This window comes from Meles meles, chromosome 12 (assembly GCF_922984935.1).
Source record: "Meles meles chromosome 12, mMelMel3.1 paternal haplotype, whole genome shotgun sequence".
Taxonomy (NCBI): domain Eukaryota; kingdom Metazoa; phylum Chordata; class Mammalia; order Carnivora; family Mustelidae; genus Meles; species Meles meles.
Window position 1 is genome coordinate 29,657,225 of NC_060077.1, and position 20,691 is coordinate 29,677,915.

The 20,691-nt window shown below is 53.5% G+C and overlaps 1 protein-coding gene across 2 annotated transcripts in view; it reads left to right on the plus strand.

The window, feature by feature from the left end:
• Window positions 1–20,691, plus strand: part of BCR (BCR activator of RhoGEF and GTPase) — a 122,075-nt gene that overhangs the window by 52,879 nt on the left and 48,505 nt on the right. For both annotated transcript variants that reach the window (XM_046024882.1, XM_046024883.1), the window contains exons 2-4: window positions 9,097–9,278; window positions 15,837–15,941; window positions 16,258–16,443. In XM_046024882.1, the coding sequence (XP_045880838.1) occupies window positions 9,097–9,278; window positions 15,837–15,941; window positions 16,258–16,443 (473 nt within the window). The remainder of the gene's footprint in view (window positions 1–9,096; window positions 9,279–15,836; window positions 15,942–16,257; window positions 16,444–20,691) is intronic.

Sequence of the window (20,691 nt, forward strand, 5' to 3'; positions counted from 1 at the left end):
TCTGTAAGGACTCTCTTACCAAGATAAGTTCCCTTCGTGCATTCCAGGTGTTAGAATGTGGATGTATCTTTTTTTTGGGGGGACACCACCATTCAACCCACTGTAGTATCCTTCCCACCTTTATGTTCTGTGGGGAGCCACTGTCTGCCTCTCTGACCTCATTAGGTCTTGGAGTGGTTACTTCCTTGGGGAGATGGTCTCTGCTGCCCCACCTGAGGGTCTGAGTGCCCCCCCCCATGGTGGCTTTGCCATAATACATGTCATGTGACTCCTGGGATTCTGCTGGCTCCCTGGAGGCTGGAGCTGGGGCTGTGGCACCTGCTGTTATGTACCCAGCACGGTGCCCAACAGGAAATAGAAGTGTCCTGCATCTTGGCTGAATGTCGGGGACTCGCTAAATACATCAGCTTGATTGTCTGAGGCCAAACTGCCTCCAAGAAATCTTTCTGAACCTTGTCAGAGAATCATGGTAGTGCTGGAGAAGAACAATCACATCATCCAGTGGCCAAGGGCTGCAGCTTCCCAGCGGGTGTCCCATCCTCCGTCTGCCCCACCCTGGTGCCATCTGGTTCCAGCCCCAGAACAGAAGTGATCTTTCCCTCCTCGAGGATCAGGTGGGTCCTTGGAGACAGAAGAAAATCTTTTAACAGCTCTCTCGGGGCTGACTGGGGAGTCCTTGTCTACCCACACTGGGGACATTCAGTCTTTATTGCTAAAAGTCACCCGCAGCGTTGACCTTGTGGTGATTCAGTCTCCAGCCAGCTGGAACCCAAGCCCCGGGTGGAAGAGTCATAAGAGCTATTGTATCAGTTGGCCTATCTCCTCCACGAGGGCTCAGCCTTGTTCAGGGCATGTTAAGCTGCCTGGAGCTGAGGCATTGGTCCATGAGCAGGGAAGGCTCAGACTCTTCCTAACAGGCATTTTCTGGTCTGTTGGGGAGACTTGACTAGCCCCAGGGCCTTCTGTGTGCCCCAGGCTGGTCTGGACCATGACCTTCCACTACCCAGGCAGCTGGGGCTTTCCATGCTAGCTTGGTGATGTCATTGTTGGGGTGGCAGCATAAAGGCTGAGAGCTCCCGGGATCCTAGAGTGCCCCTCCTTCTCCCACAGAACCAGGGGCTCTGACAGGGGGGCTCTCGCCAGGGTATGGTGGCCAGCTAAATGGGGGACATCTTGTTTGTACAGAATTTTGGTCCCCCCTTGGTCTAGATGCAAGAAGGAACAGCTGCCTGCTGAGGGTAGAGCAGAAAGCAGAAACACCACCCAAACCAACCGCATAGCTTAGAAAGTAATGCAGCCTGTGACTGCCTGGGGGTGGCCTGGGGTTATGGTGCCAGGCAGTACTGACGTCTGTCCGGAATGATGTTCTTGGTCTTCAGGAAACAGCTGGATAGTGTTCCGGGTTCCCTGTTTTAACAGAGGAAAACAGATCTTTTTTTTCTTTTTCTTTTTCTTTTTGAGGTGGAATGACAGAACATAAAATCAAACATTTCAAAGCAAACAGCTCCCCATTAAGTATTCTCAGTGTTAGGCGACCACCACCGCTGGTCAGTTCCCAGACGCCCCTCATTAGCCCAGAAGGGAACCCTGTACTCATGAGGCATCTGCTTGGTGCCTACTCTGGAAATTTGGTAGAAACAGAATCAGGTAATCTCTGGTCTTTTAGGATTGCCTTCTTCACTCAGCGTCACGCCTTTGAGGTTCACCCATGTTCTTGTCTCTATCAGTACTTCATTCATTTGAAGACTGAATGATCCCGTTGTATAGATACACCACAATTTATTTATCCGTGCGCCAGCTGATGGACAGATATTTGGGTGGTTTTACTTTTTGGCTGTTAGTGAATAATGCTGCTTGAACATGGCTTGAGTTATCCCAGTACAAGCTTTGCTTGGAACCCCTGTTCTCACTCCTCTGGGTTGTAGGCCTCAGAGAGGAATCTCTGTGTCCTATGCTTACCAGGCTCAGCCTTTTAGGAACATGTTCAGGTGACCCAATAGGCAGGTCACACAGATGGAGCCAGGCGTAGTCAGGCTTTACCTGTTCGTGTCTCGGAGATGCCTTTTCTTGTCTGAAAAATGAGCATCTAGAAGCTCCTGGTCACTAAGGGGTCAAGGTGGATTCAAGGACATCAGCGCTGGGCCTCGCCCAGAGGAAGTGCCCAGCAAAAGCATAGCAAGTCTTTTGCAAAAACACTGGCTTGCTTTTCTGTGAGGCTTTTCTGCTCTTTGGGAAACTCGCTCCCCGGAAGCACTACAGATGTTCTCTGACTGCACCTGGGGTTCTGCTACATAATAAAGAAGCCAGCCGAGCCCCACGGGGCCCATCCTGCAGGTAGAATCTGCTCCCAGTGCACAAGTTAGTGGGAAAAAGGCTCAAGGAGATGCATGAACGTGGCATCCAGAGCCAACTCAGCTTGGACCTATAGAACCTGTGTGCTCTTCAGTGAGATCTGGCTCTTTCTGCCCCAGCCAGGGTTTTCTGAGCTTCTCTGGGAGGCACTATGCCCAGAAACAACCCCCCCCCCTCCCATGGACATGAGCTGCCATCTGGAAATCATCAGCTCCATGGCACTTTTAGCACAGTGCTGGATGCCTACAACCCAGGAGAGGTCCAGGGCCTGGGGGGCGGTGGGGGGGAGTAGTGGGCAGAGCAGGGCTTCTGCAGATACGATGAGGTGGAGGGCCCAGTGCCTGCCTCTGCAAAAACTTGTCCATGGCAGCTGGCAAGCCACCAGAAGGAAGATGGTGTCTGAGCCTCTTTTACCTCAGTAAATAAGTATGACCCAGCCCTTTGCTGACAGTGTAGACAGGCAGAAGAGACCACCCTGCCTCAGTCTTAATGCGTGATTGAGTTCCTCCAACCCCTACCCAAATTCCCCGGGTCCTTCTTATTTCTCCACCCTGGTATGTGTTTATCAGGATCCCTCTTCTGACCCTTTCCAGCTGTTTCCATGTCTGTTCTGGGAGGGGAGGGCTGAGAACATGATCTTTGTTCCTTCTGAGGATTTGCTCCAGGCTCTCATCTCGGGGTGCATTGGTCAGAGGGTGGAACAAGAGCTGGGATCTGGGCCCCGCACCTGTGGCAGCAGCAAGGCCACAGAAGCAAGATCTGATGAGGACCCTCCAGGTACATTGGGTCCAGCAGGGCCTCCTCTGCATGGCTACAGCCAGGAGACCTGTGGCTGGGGATCTGAGATTGGTTCTACATACATTTCCCTGGAGCCCTGTGGCAGAGACCTCAGCAGGGCCTGGCAGAGGCCTTGTTGTGCGATGCATGCTTCCTGGCTCACAGATAGGAAAATGGGGAAGGACTGTTGAAGTTACTGGAGCTGTTTGATCCAGGGCTGGGCTATGGGAAAGACAGGCTATGGGGAGCAGCTGGGGGCCCAGGACCAAAGCGGAGCTAAGAGCATTTGGGGCTTGGAGGGCAGATTTGGCCCTCTGAGGGCAGGGAGGACAGCCCCTACAGGGCTGTAGACACATGTGGTGCTGTGCTCCTGAGGAGCCCTGCTCCAGCCCCGGGTGTGACCTGTGATTACCAGAGTCTTCCGGGCTGGCAGGGATCTCATCCAGTCTGGGTCAGGAAGATGTGGGTGGACAGGGAAGTGGCCTAGAAAAGGTGATGTGTAAACTCTGAGAGCAGAGGCATAGCTGCTGGGGACAGTGGCTCCACCGGTTTGACTGGTTGGCAGTGTGACAGACACCCCGACTCCTTTGATGGCTGTATGTACTGAGCAGGAGCAAGGCCTTCCTTTCTTGTCCTTGGGGGTTTTTTTGTTTGTTTGTTTAAGATTTTTATTTGACTGAGACACAGTGAGAGAGGGAACACAAGCAGGCTTCCTGCGGAGCAGGGAGCCCGACATGGGGGCTCGATCCCAGGACCCTGGGATCATGACCTGAGCCGAAGGCAGACGCTTAATGATTGAGCCACCCAGGCGCCCCTCTTGTCCTTCGTTATTAAACACATACACATGGAAGACTATAGTGGAGCCTGGGGACCTGCCACCCAGCCTGCTCTCATCAACTCAGGGAGCACACTGCTTGCAAGTTTTGACTCTATGTGTGTTTTAGATGTGGTTGCAAGGGGCTGTTGGTGATGAAGGGGAGGAAGGGAAGCTCCCCTGGGCCCTCCCAGCTCTGCTACCCAAGCATTGCCGCTGTCTGGGAGGGACCTTAGGGTTGTGTGCGTGTGCTTTGTACTTGTTACATAACATAAAATAGAACATTTTAATCGCTTGTAAGCATGGCCTTAAGCACATTCACGCTATTGTGCGGCCAGCAGCAGCACCACTCACCTTTTTCCTCTTTCCAGACTGAGATGCTGTACCCACAAAACAACAACTCCGCAGTCCCTGCACCCCAGCCCCCGGCAGCCACCGTTCTACTGTCTCCATGAATCGACCGTTCCAGGTCCTTCCTATAAGTGGACTCACACCGTCAATTTGTCATTTCGGGACAGGCTTATTTCTCTTCAGATAGTGTCCTCAAGGCTCGTCCATGTTGTGGCCTGGGTCAGAATTGCCTTACTTTTTAAGGCTGAGTAAAATATCCCACTGTGTATCCATCCCACGTTTTGCTTATCCGTTCATCCAGTGGACACTTGAGTTGCTTCCACAGTTTGGCTGTTGTGAATGATGTTGCTAGGAATATGGGTGTGCACATACCTGTTTGAATTCCTGCTCTCAGTTCTTTTAAGCATATACCCAGACATGGAATTACTTGATCATACAGTAATTCTGCATTTAATTTTTTAAGGGATTTAGAAAAAATATTTTATTTACTTACTTGAGAAGGAGAATGCAAATGACTGAGCATGAGCTAAGGGAGGGGCAAAGGGGGGTAGGGAGAAGCAGGCTCTCCACTGAGCAGGGAGCCCACTGTGAGACTCCATCCCAGGACCCTGGGATCATGACCTGAGCCGAAGGCAGATGCCCAACAAACTGAGCCACCCAGGCGCCTGAGGAATTTTTTTTTTAACCAGTGTTGTCCTTGAGGTGTGAGAAGGGGATGTGGTCTGGGCTGACTGGGACTTATTCCTCCCACTTGGCAGGGATGGGGGTGGCTGCCTTTTTTCCTCGCATCAAAGACTAGATTTTAGATTTGCAGAGTGCTGGGATTGTGGCTGCTAAGACGACTGGCCTGGAGAGGAGGAGGTTTTGGATTTCACTGTGCACGTCCCTTTTCCACACTAAGCCAGCCGCTGTCTGCCAGCTCTGAATGGGCCTCTTTCCCTGCCCCCACCCGCCCTCCTCCCTGCTGGTTCGCTGCTCCAGAGATCAGCCTCGTTTCCTGAGCCTCTTGTAGCTGTCAGATCACAGGCCCTCCCCCGCCGAAACCTGTATTTGCCTTCAGCTTTGGGTAGAACTAGGCTTACCTCAGCCATCAGGTGCCCAGTCCTTCGAGGTAATGAGATCCTGAGAGGTTTTCCCAGTAGATATTCCTGGTAGAAGAGGGGAAAGCAAAGCCCCTACTCCCGCTTTGCTCTAGTTCTTGGGAAATGGCAGTTCCCAAAGCCCGCCCCCCCCCCCCCCCCCGAATAGACTTCATTCCAGGAGGTAGTGAAAAACTGGTATGAGAGGAAGACTGGTCCCTGCATGAATTTAGGATGAGGGATGAGGAAAGGGGGGCTTTCCTCCTTGCCTGTCACATTGGCATTGGAGCAGGCTGGGGGTTCTGGATTAGCTGGGACAGTGGGCTGAAGCCTCCCATGGAATGTACCCAGCAGTGACCAGCTGTCTGGACTCCCAACTTAAAAGCGATAGTTCCTCGGACATCAGTTTGTGGAGATGCGTCAGAGTGGGAAGCAGCTGGGTTTTGAATTGCCCTGATCCTCCTAATTACCCTGTGGAGTTGGCTGTGGAACCTGGTTTCCCTCAGTCTCACCTGGTGGAGGTGAGGTATCCACATCAGAGTCAGTGGCCCCACACAACTCCGGCCTTTGGGCAGACCTTCACCAGGCACTTGGTTTTACATGGGGTTTTAATCAGGATGTTGCTAAGCTAGCCCTTTGTTTTGCACATGTGGACTCTTGGAGTATTTGGAGGGAGCCCTGCCCCCCCCCCCCCCCCAGTCTGACCCTCAAGTTCTTACTTGGGGCATCACTTGGTGTTAATGTGACGTGGGGCGTGAGTGCAGTGTGGTCACAGGCCAGGACATCAGGTGATGATGCTCAGAATAAGGGTCTTCTTCCAGGTGATGAATATGTTGATTTCTTAAAGCATTGTTATTTCAAAAAAAAAAAAATAGTTTAAAGTGTCTTAGAGAAGCTATGTGAACAGTGAAAATTCTGAGCTAATATAAAAGCCAGGTCCAGAGGAGGAGCTGGGAGCAGAGGAAGGATGCTGTTGAAGGAGGTGAGGTCAGGAGGTAGGCAGGGCATGGCTAGCTGATCTGCACAGTGACCTAATATTTTATTTTATTTTATTTTAAGATTTTATTTATTTATTTGACACAGAGAGAGAGAGATCACAAATAGAGAAAGAGGATGAAGCAGGCTCCCTGCTGAGCAGAGAGCCCGATGCAGGGCTCGATCCCAGGACCCTGAGATTTATGACCTGAGCTGAAGGCAGAGGCTTAACCCTCTGAGTCACTCAGGCACCCTCCTGAGCGGAGCTGGTCTCCACCCACCTAGTTTAGTCCACATGCCTGATTATAAAGTCAGGAAAACGGAGACACGGACAGCTTCAGTGACCTGCACTAATTTTCACAAGTTGGTAGCAACCTGGACAGGACTGTTTTGGGGGTGGAGTGTGACACCAGAGTTCTGTATGAACAGGGTTTGTGCTTTTTAATACATTTGAACCCTTCCCTTCTGTCCTCAGGGATGCCGGGCAAGAGCTAGTCAAGTGCCTTTACAGATGCTTAGCAGGAGGAGACAGAACCTGGCTTTGGCCTCTGACTGTCCTGGTAGGACAGTACAACCCCAGCAGGGTAACACATGTGGTGATCGTATCAGGAGCCCATGAGGTAGCCCAGGGATTAGGGAGACCAGGGGACGTTAGTATAGCTTGTTAGGGGACACGGTAGGAGCCCACCCAGCTCTGAGGGTCCCCCAGCCTATCTGTTAGCCTGTGCTGGGGCCTTCTGTGGACACACACAGCAGCAGAGCTCAGCCCGGCCTTTGCGGTCTGCACCTGTACAGAGACAGCAGGGACACAGCAGGGTCAACGGGACAGCACGGTGCTGGATGCCATCTCCTGCTGGTGCAGCAGTTTTAGTTAGCCCTGCTTCCTGCGGGAACCGCCAGGAAGCCTTTGCAGCCACCAGGGCCCAGACCTCCCCGAGTGTCTGATTCCGTGGGTCTCTCTTGTTTTTGAAGCTCCCCAGATGGCACGAATGTAGAGCCAGAGCTAAGGACACCTGTGAGAGGTCATGTGACCTGCTGGGCCCCAGACATAGAGGATGTGGGAGAGGCAGAGGTGGAGGCAGCTGGGATGTAGGTGGATGAGTCGCGCCGGGCACTGGCAGCCCTCAGAGCCGGGGCTAGTGAGCACCTGGTCACTCCAGCCACAGCACCTCTTGGCTGCCACATGGAAAGAACTGGAAACAGCCTCCCTCTAGAGTTGCCTAGGAGGTCTCTGCCGCCTGGCTTAGGTGGTATGGTGCCAGCAGTGCCTGGAGCTTGAGCCCCAGACTAGGTATGCTTGGTGGAGAAGTTGTTAGAAACTCGTAAATAAACAGTGCAGAAGCCACCTGTGGTGGTGACTTTTGGACAGGGTTGGTTGCCGGTGAGTCATGGTAAAGGTGATATACCCAACCAAGATGGCCTCATGGAAGTCCCATGGGCTGTGAAGGCACCCTTTAGAAAGAGTTAAGAAGTGGCTGTCACATAAGGCTTGGAGCAGACTGGGCCCTTGTGGGTTAATGTCTTGGTGAGGATTCACTGATTTAGAACAGTTTTTTTTTAAAGGTTTTATTTATTTGACAGAGATCACAAGTAGGCAGAGAAGCAGGCAGAGAGAGAGGAGGAAGCAGGCTCCCTGCTGAGCAGAGAGCCCAATGCGGGGCTCAATCCCAGGACCCTGGCATCATGACCTGAGCTGAAAGCAGAGGCTTAACCCACAGAGCCACCCAGGTGCCCCTGATTTAGAACAGTTTTGAAAACAGAGCTACAAAAAGGCAGGTGAGGACACCAGGTGGCTCAGTCATCAAGCGTCTGCCTTCGGCTCAGGTCATGATGCCAGGGTCCTGGGATTGATCCCCTGCATCAGGCTCCCTGCTCAGTAGGGAGCCTGCTTCTCCCTCTCACTCTGCCACTCGTGCTCTCTCACTCTCTATCTCAAATAAATAAAGAAAAAATCTTTAAAAAAAAAAGAAAAAGAAAGAAAGAAAGGCAGGTGAAGGGGTGGTATGGGCTTTGGGATTTAACTGGGGAGGAAGGGGCAGTTGTCTTCAGGTGCCTTTAGGATTGGAGGTGTTCTGTATAACCAGAGAGCCCCACGCAGCAGGGAGCCAGCCATAGGGTAGGCCACTCTGTCCTCACAGGGATGCTCAGATCGGGGTAAAGGTGGTCTGAGATTTTGCCAGACCAGGTGGGAAGTGGGCTGAGAGTCAGCCAAGGGACCAGGGTGGAGTGAGGGGAAGGGGCTACAGTGCCCTTTCCCTGGGTTGGGCCTGGCAGGTCTGGAGCACTGCTCACGGTGGCCAGGGCTTACGCCTGGATCAGCATGATCTATGCTCCTCTCCCCATCAGATCCCCAATGGACAGGTGCACAAGGACCATCCCTGATAGCAAGATGTTAGCTAGCATTGGGGGTCCATCTTTCTGTAAGAGCTCAGACCCACCTCCGGGACAAGCACAGATGTGCCCCAGACATTGTCCCTGCAAACCCGCCCGGTCTCATTTTCCGGGGAGTGGGCCACTTTTTTGGCCCCACCTTGTCATGTGGTCTTTGCTCACTCAGCTGGTTGTGAAGGTGAGGTCAACCTACCTAAGGTCCTTGTTCAACACCTTTGGGTGACAGACATCATCAGCCGAGTGCCCGCTGGAACAAGAGGGGTGTGGACCCCCCCCCCCAGCAGCTGGCCCTCCAGCCCCCTGACCCTCTGGCCCCCTTTCCCTGTCTCTGACACAGCTGCTTCTCTACACACACAGATGCATCGTTTGGAACGCCTCCTGGGTACGGCTGTGCTGCAGACCGGGCCGAGGAACAGCGCCGGCACCAGGACGGGCTGCCCTACATCGATGACTCACCCTCCTCCTCACCCCACCTTGGCAGCAAGGGCAGGGGCAGCCGGGACGCACTGGCCTCAGGAACCTTGGAGTCCACCAAAGTGGTGAGTCCCAAGGTGGTAGGGCCAGGTGTGAAATGGGCCTTGGGCTTGGCTCCGGCCTGCTGTCCACTTGGTGAAGGCGCCCTGGAGCGCATCTACTCTCTCGGGGGTAAGTAGCCAGTAGGTGATACCAGGAGCAACCAGTGGTTGAAGTCACTAAAAACCCTTTCTTCGTTCCCCCATCTGGTGTACCTGTTGTTCTAGAGACAGCCTCCCCGGGGCTTTGAGCAGGGAGATGATGGAACGGTCCGCTGAGCTGGAGGAGGCAGGCAGCACGTGCTGAGGCTGAGAACGCCACCGCCATCCTTCTGGCAGTATGTGGTGGCAGCCCCAGACGTGGTGCCGAGGGGCGGAGGACAGGGGCAATGTCTGGGCCCCTCCCTGCGCCACACGCAGTGCCCTCTCTCCTTTTTACCAAAAGGGCTGCTGTAAATGACTGCCCATTTGGCCAGGGTCTTTCCCTTGAGGTCTCATTGTCATTAACAATCCTATAGTCACCTTCACTTTGGAACATGACAGATAACTTCTCTTTTTGGTTTGTGTCTGGTGATGTTCCCTCCAGGTTTAAAAATGAGAGGGATCTGCTTTTCTCCATCGTTGGTAGAAAGTGCTAGAAGTGTATCTTTTCGCTGTGGCTGGTTCTCTGCTGGGCTGGTGCCTTCGCTGTGGGATTGCTTCTTACTTATGCTCTTGTGGTTTCTTTCTTTCTTTTTTTTTTTTTTAAAGATTTTATTTATTTATTTGACAGAGATCACAAGTAGGCAGAGAGGCAGGCAGAGAGAGAGAGAGGAGGAAGCAGGCGGCAGCTGCTCGTCCTGAACTGTGAGGTTGGGAGGGGAAACCTGTGCGTAACACATACACACACCTGTCTTGTGCAACTTTTTTGTCGTTGTTTTTAAGATTTTATTTATTTGAGAGCTAGAGAGAGACAGAGAGTACGGGTGGTGGGAGGGGCAGAGGGAGAGAGAGAACAGACTCCCTGCTGGGTGGGGAGCCTGATCCCAGGACCCTGAGGTCATGTCCTAAGCCCAAGGCAGATGCTTAACTGACTGAACCACCCAGGCGTCCCCATCGTGCAGCTTTTTATCCAACATCCGGTTTTGCTGTTTTACAGATTAGGAAACTGAGGTTCAGAGAGGCAGAGTTACTTGCACAGAGTCACAGCTACCAGCTTCGAAGCCTTCCTGAGTTCCTCAGATGACACTCGTGTAACCACCTTGCCTTTATCAGTGTACTCCCTTGCTTCCTGCTTCACAAGCATGATCTGGTATAGATGGGGACCTTTCCGGTCCTGAATAAGTAGGCTGAGTCCTGAACTTGGGCTGGGGCTGCTCCGGCTGATCTGCCCTCCCTGTGCCCCAGACCCCGTGTGGCTTGGCTGCCCACCCCCACCAGGCTCCTGCTCTCAGACCTCGTCTACACTGACTTGGAGTTCTGTGCTCACCTTTTAGCCACAGTTCAGGGCTTATCTGCAGTGGAGCCTGTCCAGATCCCAGTGCCTTCTCCCTCTTTGGGCGCCCCCATAGGAGCCCATAGACATGTCTCACATCTGTGCCTCCCACAACAGCACACAAGAGTCGTGGTTTCTTTACAGCCTTGCCAGTACTTGTTTTCTGTTTTTTTGATAGTGGTTATCCTAATGGGTGTGAGGTGGTAAGATGGGAATTTAATTGGTAAAGGGCTGTGTAGCCTTGTTCCAGAAGCCCTCTGGTTAGGTGCTTGGAGGCACCTTCCACTGCCCTGGAGATAGACATGGTTTTGACTTCCTGGTTTCCTTGCCTGTGCAGTGTCCAGACAATAAGACTTTCTTCTTTCATTTCTTATTTTTGGTTCAAAGAAGACAGCTGTCACTTTCTAGCACCCACAGTCAGCATGCTAGTCTTGAGACCCGAGGTGCCCTATCCCAACCAGCTGGGTTCAGGGGAATCCCTGCTCAACTTTCCCTACCCTCCCAGGGGGTGCTCCTCTCCCTCTGCTGAGCTTGAGCTCAGTCCCTTCTAGGGACCCTTCTCATGAACTCCTGGATGACAGGTCTGTTCTATGAACTCCTGCCCCCAGGGGAAGGTAGGGAGTCAGCAGAGGCCAGGAACCACCTTGCCTGGGGTCCTGTGGGAAGGACCCAGGCCACATTGGGTGGGTCCTGGTGACCAAGGTTACCTATGGCTTTCTCCTGCCCCGGGCTTTCTGAGGTACCTCCCCATCTTGACCAAGCTATTTCTTCCTTGAGTGATGACTGTGTGATCCCAGATGGGGACAGAAGCTGCAGGAGAGGGCAGGCTGCCCCCCCAGGCAAGAGCCGTGAGGCACACATCCTCCATCTCTTCATGGCCAGGTGGGGATATGTGTTAGCAAGCCCTTTGGGGTTGCTAGGAAGAAGAGCAGTAGGCCATTTTGATGACCACTGCTTCTCCCCTAGGAGGGCAGAGCTGGCATTACTGACCTGAAGGAAGCAGGGCAGTGTCATGGACACTCCTGGAAGCTATGCACAGAGCTGTGGCCTAGCAAGTAACCTTCCTTCAGCAGTGTCAGGGAGAGGGGTGAGAAAGCCATCTGGCGTCATGCGCAGCTGCCATCCTGTGGCCTGAGAAAGCAGGGCCCGTGGTTGGCCACGTCAGCACAGTCAGTCCTTCCTGGGGTCCTCAAGACTCTGGACATCATCCCTTCTGTTTGTTTATAAGGGGCGACATCAAGGCACAGAGAGGGGAGCTGACATTGTCTAGCAGCCCCTGCCCACTGGGCTCTGGGACACACTGTGTGACTCTGCTCCCACAATGACCTGCCAGGTCCTATCCGTAGGGTACCAGCAAGGGGTAGGCCCAGAAGCACTAGACCTCAGCAAGAAGGGGCTGATAACACCTCAGCCCACACTTCTCATGTTCAGGGACACTTCAGGGAGAGGTGAAGCTGGATGGGCCACCAGCCAGGGGCTTCTCGTGGGCGTATTGGGGCTGAGAAAGCAGATATACACACTTGTGTACTGTTGCTTTGCAGAAGTGGCCATGCCCATGGACCTTTCGAGGGTTTTGTTTTGTTTTTGGTGGTGGGAGGGGGGTTGATTTTTTTTTTTTTTTTTTTTTTTTAAGAAGGAAGCCAAAGTAAACACACATGTTCAATCAGTCACTCCTACTCAGAAGTCAAATTTGCATTTTTTATAAAGGAAGTAAACACTGGCTTAGGAGTGTTTGAAGACAGACTGACCTGCTCTATAATTTTGCTACTGGCCATCACCACACTGAGTGTATCTGGTCACCCGTTGCACTCGTGGAACAGAAGTTGTAACTCTGACTTGAGCTTGGACTTGAGTCCATTCACTTTTGTGATTCAGTGGTTAGGTCAGTGGTTCAAATCATGCTTCGATTGCATGGGTGCCCAGCAAGGCTTTGCACCAGGCACAGGAGGATAAGTCATGCCTGCACTCCTGTGGCTCATCTTGGCCGCACTGCCCAGCTCTGGGTCCTGGCTTATCCAGGGATACTGTTTGCTTGTACTGTCCTCCCGGCAGAGCTGGGGACAGCAGGAGTTTGGCCAGCCCACCTGTCCTCTTCCTCCTGAGAGCCCTCTCAGTGTGGTTTATCCAGGGGCAGGCACAAATCATACTGGATGTTGGCATTCTTTCTTCAGAGGACTCCGGGGCGCCAGGATCCCCCCAAGCTCGGGTTCTTACGCAGAGGCCAGCCACTGGCCCTCTGCTGGCTGGGCTCCAGGACAACGGCCAGCCCTGTTGCCAGTGAAGGCATGGCCCCTGCCAGAGAGGAAGACAGTGTCCTTTGTCCAGCAAACTGGCTTCCGGGTCCCAGCTGGGAGCAGTCCACCCCTTCCACAGCTGGGATTTTATACCCTGATCACCCTGTCCCCACCCCCGCCACGTTGGGACTGGGGGTAAAGTGTACTCCCTGAATTCTGCCCTGCCATCCATACTCCTGCCACTCAGTTCCAGCTCTTGCCCTTGTGGATCTGGTGGCGGTTCTGTTCACCCAGGTCCCTCTGTCAGCCTTTCCCCCCTTGTCATGCCCAGTTTGTTTTTATCCGCTCTTTCGGCCCCAGATCTGTGTGGCTTGTTCCCTTCTTTGCCCTCAATCCCCTCCCCGGCAGAAGCACAGGGCCAGCCTTCCAGCTGGCTGCTGCCTTTTTCCAGCTGCCCTTCTTGTCTGGCTTCCTTTCCACCAAGATCTCCCTACCATCATGGTCCTGACTGCATCCATGTGCCCTTTCTAGAATTGGCTCGAGCCCAGAGCAGGGTTATAAATAACCCTGGCCCTGGCCCTGCCCTTTGTTCCCTCATCTTCTGTGTTTCTTTCCAGCCCTCTCCTTTAAGGTGCAGTTGGCTCCGTCCTTGTCAGCCCCCAGCCCCGTGCCGGAGCTCAGGAGATGACTCCTGGTCCACAGAGAGGTGTCCGCACCCCTGTCTTCTCCCCAGTCCAGCACATTCCCCAGGCCAGACGGTCCCCTGAGCTGACCACGCCCTTCGGAATGGGGAGAGCTGGTGTTGGCGCCATCCTGCCTGCGCTCTTTTTCCTCCCAGCTTTCCAAATTGTGTGGGTGGGAATGAGACGCACTGCCACCCACGTGAGCACCGGCATCTCATGCTGGGTGGGGCTCCTCCGTGTCCCGTTCCCCACCACCACCGCACCCCCACCGTGCTAATAGTAGCAGGATTGTTCCTTAGGACACAGCAGGGCGGGGTGGGCAGCTGCTGCTGCTCAAAGAGCCCGCTGTCCCCTTCACCTCTACATCTTCCCTTGTTTGGGGCACACATGGCACCTGGACACGGTGGGAAGCATGTTCAGGGGTAGCTGAGAGCTGCTTCTCCAGCATGCTGCCCTCATTGATGTTGTGACCTCAGTGGGCTGAGATGAAAGGAGGTGTCAAGGTCCCCTACCCTGCATGTCTGTGCACTGCATGCTGCACCCCAGGCCCCGCAACGGGCCAAGCTGACAGTTCTGGATCCTGGCACTGGCTTGTCAAACAAACAGGGGTTCCAGAAGGAGCACTCAGAGCTTCTCAGAGACACAGCCCGAAGGAGGCCCCAGCCAGGAGTTCTGGATCCCTTCATGGGTTTGTGTGTTCATTGTGTCTTCCCGGAGCACCTGTGTGTTCCAGGCACTACGCTGGCACAGGAAGTTCCAAGATCAGGCACGGCATGTCCTGGAGCTTTCTGCCTGTGGAGCCACTGCCCAATGTGCCCTGGGGAGAGGGCCTTCTGAGTGGGACGGGACCTGAGTGTTCTTTCCCTGGAGTGATGCTTAGCCATGATCATGGTGGCTGCCCCCTACACATGCATGAGTCTACATACACATTTGGGCGTGCACACACGTATACACACATGCAGGCACCTAGCTCATGCACACTAAGGGATTCCAAAGAGCAAAGTGCTGGTTCAGGAAGACTTTTGGGATGGTCCAAGTGGGCAGTGAGGATGTGATACAAGCCCCAGGGACCCAGAAAGCAGAAGCAGATGGGGCTTGGGGATCAGGCCTTCCTTCCCCAGTTTACACCCAGGTAGCTGATGCCCAGGGCAGGGGCACAGTTGCCTAAGACCACGGTGCTCCCCGGGCAGGCCTTGCTCGGTGGCCCTGTCCCCCAACTCCTGTCCCTGGGTGCTTCCCACTGGGCCAGCCATCTATACCACACAGTGCCTCCCTTCTGCCAGGCCAGGGAAGTGGAAAAGACAGCAGGGTTGGGGGCACACAGAGGGATCTATGCTGGGAGATTCTGATTCTAGGCTTTTTAGAGACACCGTGAGGCTTGAACTGGCTTTAGGTCCTTCCTGGAACCCAGTGGTTCTCACGTAGAAGCGATTTGGCCCCAGAGGACATGTAGCAACATCTGCAGACATTTGTGGTTGTCCCAGCCAGGGGTAGGAGGGGTAGGAGGGGATGCTGCCCAGCATCCAAAACAGAATCCTTCAGCCCTGGATGTCAGCAGAGCCGAGTCAGGAGCCTGCCCCAGATCATTGATCTCCCCTGAGTGGTTCGGGAAAGTGGACCACAGGGATAACCCTCTGGTTCTACACCCAGGGGCTGCTGCAGTGTGGTTGCTCATGTTCATCCACAGGTGAGAAACTGGTGGCAGAATAGGCAGGGATGTCCGTCACTTTCTGTGGGCTACAGTGGGGCCCATCGGCACATGGGCGGGCCGTGGACACAGCCCGTCTCTGATACCGAGTCCCTCATTGGGGGTCGGGAAGTGCATTGGGGGGAGTGGGCAGGAAGTCACCCAGCAGACTTCATCGCCTTTGGCATCAGCATTGGTGTTGGGTTACTGGGCCACTGTGACAAAGTACCACAGAGTGGGGGGCCTTGCCCTGACTGCTCCACTTCACACTGCCCGTTTCCCGTCGTCAGACCAAGGGTGGCCCTAGCTTTGCTGAGTGACCCTCCAGAATTTACAGTGGCCATGAGCGAGTGGTGGGCTTGGCAAGGCTCCCATGCCTCCCTTTATTTCCCCACAGAGACTTCCCCAGAGGCTTGGCCTCAGGCTGTTAATAAGCAGGCCTTCCTCTCTGAGGGGCCACCTCAGGCGTCATCCCCCGGGTCTGACCTTAGTCTTTTTCTCCTGCAGAGCGAGCTGGACTTGGAAAAGGGCATGGAAATGAGAAAATGGGTCCTGTCTGGAATCCTGGCTAGCGAGGAGACCTACCTGAGCCACCTGGAGGCCCTGCTGCTGGTGAGGAGGGAGTAAGGGCTGAGTCAGGTCCCAGACCCCAGGGCACCAGTCAGAAGGTGGCCCACCCTCCCTGGAGGGTCATTCCACCTCATAGAAGCTGAACCTTCCTGTGGGGTGGTGGACACAAGCGTAAGACAGGTGCCAAAGCAAGCTGGCTTTGAATTTTTATTTTTAGTGGGAATTTAAAAAGAAAAGCTCATATGGCACATAGCCGTGATTTTCTGTGGTCGTACCATGCACCTGAAAAATGATGAGCCCTCTCATCAGTGCCACCCTCACGGGTCACCCTTGCTGCCTCTCCTGTGCCCTCTTCTAGCCCATGAAGCCTCTGAAGGCTGCAGCCACCACCTCTCAGCCTGTGCTGACGAGCCAGCAGATCGAGACCATCTTCTTCAAAGTGCCTGAGCTCTACGAGATCCACAAGGAGTTCTATGATGGGCTCTCCCCCCGCGTGCAGCAGTGGGGCCACCAGCAGCGAGTGGGTGATCTCTTCCAGAAGCTGGTGAGTGACTCGGAGCAGATGCACAGCCGCCTCCCCGGTTCGCGGCTCTGCAGGGGTCAAGCCTCTGCCTTGACCTGCTGGTGTGTGTTGCCAAGGGCTCTGGGACACAGAACCCTTATTTTAAGTAGACGCCACACCCAACGTGGGCCTTGAACTCATGACCCCAAGATCAAGAGTCACATGCTATACCGACTGAGCCAGCCAGGCACCCCTGGAGATCTTTTTTTTTTTTTTTTTTTTTAAGTGGCCTATGGAGGAGAGACATGGTCAGATGGTCAGTAAATATTAAAGTAGTGGAAAAAGTGGCCCTAGAGCCTGAAGGAGGGCCCTGGAGGGGTGGAGTGGGGTCGGGAGATGAGCCGTTGTGTGACCCTTAGCTCCTACCACCAGCTGTTTTCAGAACCCAGAGGCGATTTGATGCTGACTTTGAGCATGATACCCTCATGCCTTGTAGGAATCAAGACTGGTTCTTCAGAGCAGGTGGTTTGTGACTGCAGAGCCTGGACCCAGGCACAGCCTCGCAATGAAAGGCGGTCTGTCTCCAAGTAGTGGGGTGCGAGGGGGCCCCTAGGTGCCCATCCCACCTGAGCTAAGGCAGCCAGATAAGGCAGCTCCTGTCCTTACCACTGTGGGAGTGAGAAGATAGAGGAACTGTGGGTCACTTGCTGGGACTGTAATATCGGGTAATCTCCAAAAGGAGTGCTTTTCCTGCTGCCTTCAGGGGCCGCAACCTGAAGGACACAGGTGACTGGCTGGATGACAGAAGAAATATTTCTGAAAGGGCTAACTGAGCCCATATGGACAAGGAATCTTTTTGGCAGAGGTGGCTGTGGGTCCTGGTTCAGGTCCCAGAGGCAGAAGCACCCTCTCAGGACAGAAGGGGCCTACTGTGAAGGCAGGTCAGGAGCCTCTGTGGCCCTCTGCTCACTACAGGACCTAAGAAACCAAGGATATGGCTTTTAAAAACTCAGTGGGACCTATAAAACCTAACAATCAGATGAAAGAGGTTGTCACAAGCCAGGCCACATCTGGGACAAGAATTGGCTCAAAGTGCTTCTTCAACCAAGACATAGGTCAGATAAAACTTGTCCAGTGGGAGGAAACAGTTAAGGCACCTGTGGGAGGAAGGAGAAAACTCAGATGAGAGCTGTCCGATTGATGTCTGTCTTCCAACATGTGTGGAAAGGAGCCCCTGCCTCCTTTGCGGGTCTAATGCATGGAGCCAGTCAGTCTGTGGAAGAGGGGCATCTGGGTAGGAGAGCCCAGCAGCTGTCCTGAGAGTGTCACTGAAGGCAGGTGCCAGACAGACCCCTGTGATGGAGTTTCTTCCTCTTAGGATCCCTAACCTGAGCTGAGTCCAGTCTGGGCCCCCTGGGCACATGCTTTTGACCTGGAGACCTCCCCCTCCCAAGGGAAACCAGTCCTCCAAGGGTAGAGGTGGCCCAAGGTCACAGGCAGAGCATGCCCCCACTGGGCTGCCCAGACTCCCAGCTGGTCCAGACCCAGTCCTTGCCTTGGCTCACACCTGGGCTTGAGTGTTTTGTTCCAAGGTGTGGCCTTCCTGTTGGCAGTCCCCTCTCTCCACTGCCCTGGGCTGCAGACACCTCGGACTCCAGGCCGGAGCGAAGATGTAAGAAACACAGGAAACTTTTCACTTTTTTAATGGAGATTCCTACCACGTGAGACCCTTCTTCCTCTGGCCAGAAAATGGGAGGCCATGTTGATGCAGCCCCACCATCTCCGAAGTGCCCTCTCCCCCGTTTCTCTCTGTGTGCAGTGTCCACAGGTTTAAACCTAGTGGATCTGGCTCAACCTGCAGCCCTCCTGAGAATTGGAGAATCATGTTGTTGAGAAGAAACTGCACCCAACACGCTTTCCAAATAACATTCGGACATTGCTCAGAAACTTGGCTTTCAATTTGTCATAGTCCAGTGAACACCAGAATTTGGGAAGTTTCCTCTGGTTTCCCCAGTGTCCTTGAGCCACCTTTGTGGGTCAGACGCTGCAGCAGACTAGGGAGAGAGGTGGGGCGGCCATGGGACGTCACGCCCCGGGAACCAGGCCCAAGAAGAGTGTTCATGTGTGCTGCCCAGCTGGGTTCAGGGGCACCCCTGTCCCTTTCTGACGGCACAGCGGGGTCAGCCCCGTCACTCCAGTAGGCTCCCCTGCTGGGTAAGTCTTGGGACCGAAGGAGCCTGTGATGCCCTGCCCCAGCCGCAGCACCTCCCCTCCGCTCCGGGATTTGTGAGCCTACCTCCCCTTCCTGCGGGAATGGATTGGTTCATTGCCGCTTCTTGGGGTCTGTTCCTGGCTCAAATTTTGTCGGATTACTCTTTTGTTTTTCTCATCATTTCCAGCTTCCAGAGAGGTGCACAAATAGTTCAAGAACTCCCATGTGCCAGAGCCACCACTGGTAACATTTTGCCAAGTTTGTTTTATCTTTTCCTCTCTCATTTTTATATAGGTGTGTGCGCGCGCGCGCGCGCACACACACACACATCCTGAATAGTTTGAAAATAGCTTGCAGATAGATCTGCCCTTTTACCCCAAATACTTCATTGTGTACCTGATAAAAACAAAGACAAGCTCTTCCATAACCACGGAGTACAATGATCAAATTCAGGAACTTTCATAGTGGTGAGGCACTGTTACCTTGTCCACAGTCCATATGCGAACTTCTCCCAAGTTAGCCGTTGTGTTCTTTCTTTCTTTTTTTTTTTTTTTTTAATATTCATTTATTTATTTGAGAGAGAGAGAATGAGTGGGAGGGGTAGGGGAAAGGGAGAGATTCTCAAGCAGGCTCCACACTCAGCACAGAGCCCAACATGAGGTTCAATCTCTGGACACTGAGATTGTGACCTGAGCCAAAATCAAGAGTCGGACACTTCACAGACTGCCCCACCCAGGTGCCCCCATCGCGTTCTTTGTAGCCGCTTGCATTCTCTGATTCAGGATCCAGTCTGAGCTCACAAGATGGACTCAGTGTTCACATCTCTTTTGTTTTCTTCGGGCTATACCAGTTCCTTGGCCTTTGCTTGTCTTTCATGGCCTTGACATTTTTTTGAAGGGTACTGGCCAGTTTGGGCTTGTTTGAGGTTTCCTCAGGAATAGATTCTGTGTTTCTGGCGAAAACTGAATAAACCACAGCAGTGATGCTGTGTCCTCGGTGCCTCGTATCAGGATCGCCATCCTGATCGCCATCGATCCCATTACTGGTCCGGCTCTGGTTTGGGTTGGCTAAAAGTGTGAGATTAGATTGATTGGCACTTGGCAAAAGCCACATGGAAGATGCGAGTTCCTTTGGGAAAGGGAGAAGAAGTAATGGAAGGGGTTCTTCTCTCTTAGACCTCATATCGGTTTGCTAGGGCTGCTCGTCTGGGCAGCTTGCACAACAGAAATCTATTTCCTCACAGTTCTGAAGGCTGGAAGTCTGAGATCAAGGTGCTGGCAGGGTTGGTCTCTCCTGAGGCCTCTCTGCTTGCCTCGCAGATGGCAGCAGTCTCCCTGTGTCTTCACGAGGGTCCCTCGGTGTGTGTACTTATCTCTCATGAGAGCCCCAGTCATCCCAGTCCGGATTAGGACCTGCCCTGACAACTTCATTTTAACTTCATCGCCTCTTATGCCCTATCTCTAAACACAGTCGCATTCTAAGGTGCCGGGAGTTAGGGTTTCAACGTAGGAATTTTGACTGTCGACATCATTGTCGACAGTAATGTCCCCTCAGGGCTCCCACCACACTATCTGAAGCAGATAAAAAAAAGCACCATAGCTTTTAACCCCAGCTCTGTTCTCAGACATCTGCTGTATGACATGTTTGTTGACTTATTTATTGTGCATCTCTCCTGCTGCTGGCCCCACTGTGTCTGAGTGATTTGTGGCTGCGGTGACAGTACAGTGCCTAAAGCAGGTCTTCATTGTGGGGGAGGCGTTCAGTGAGCCGCAGAGGAGGGAGAAAAGGAAGTGCTCCGGGTCTGACTATTGTCCTGATTGGCACTTGGAAATGGAGTGACCAGTCAGGGTGATCTGTGCAGGAGGGGCCAGGCTGGGCCTCCATGCAGCCCCCACAGGGAGCAGAGCCAGAGACCAGACCGTGCCAAGGGCTTACCCAGCATCTGGGACTGTCATCTGAAGAAAACATAAAATTCAATATAAATGCAAATGCATATAGAATCAAAATTCAGATTCAGCACAGAACAAACACCAGGATCAGCTAAAGCTTTAGGCTTCCAGCCCCTGGTCTGCAGTGGG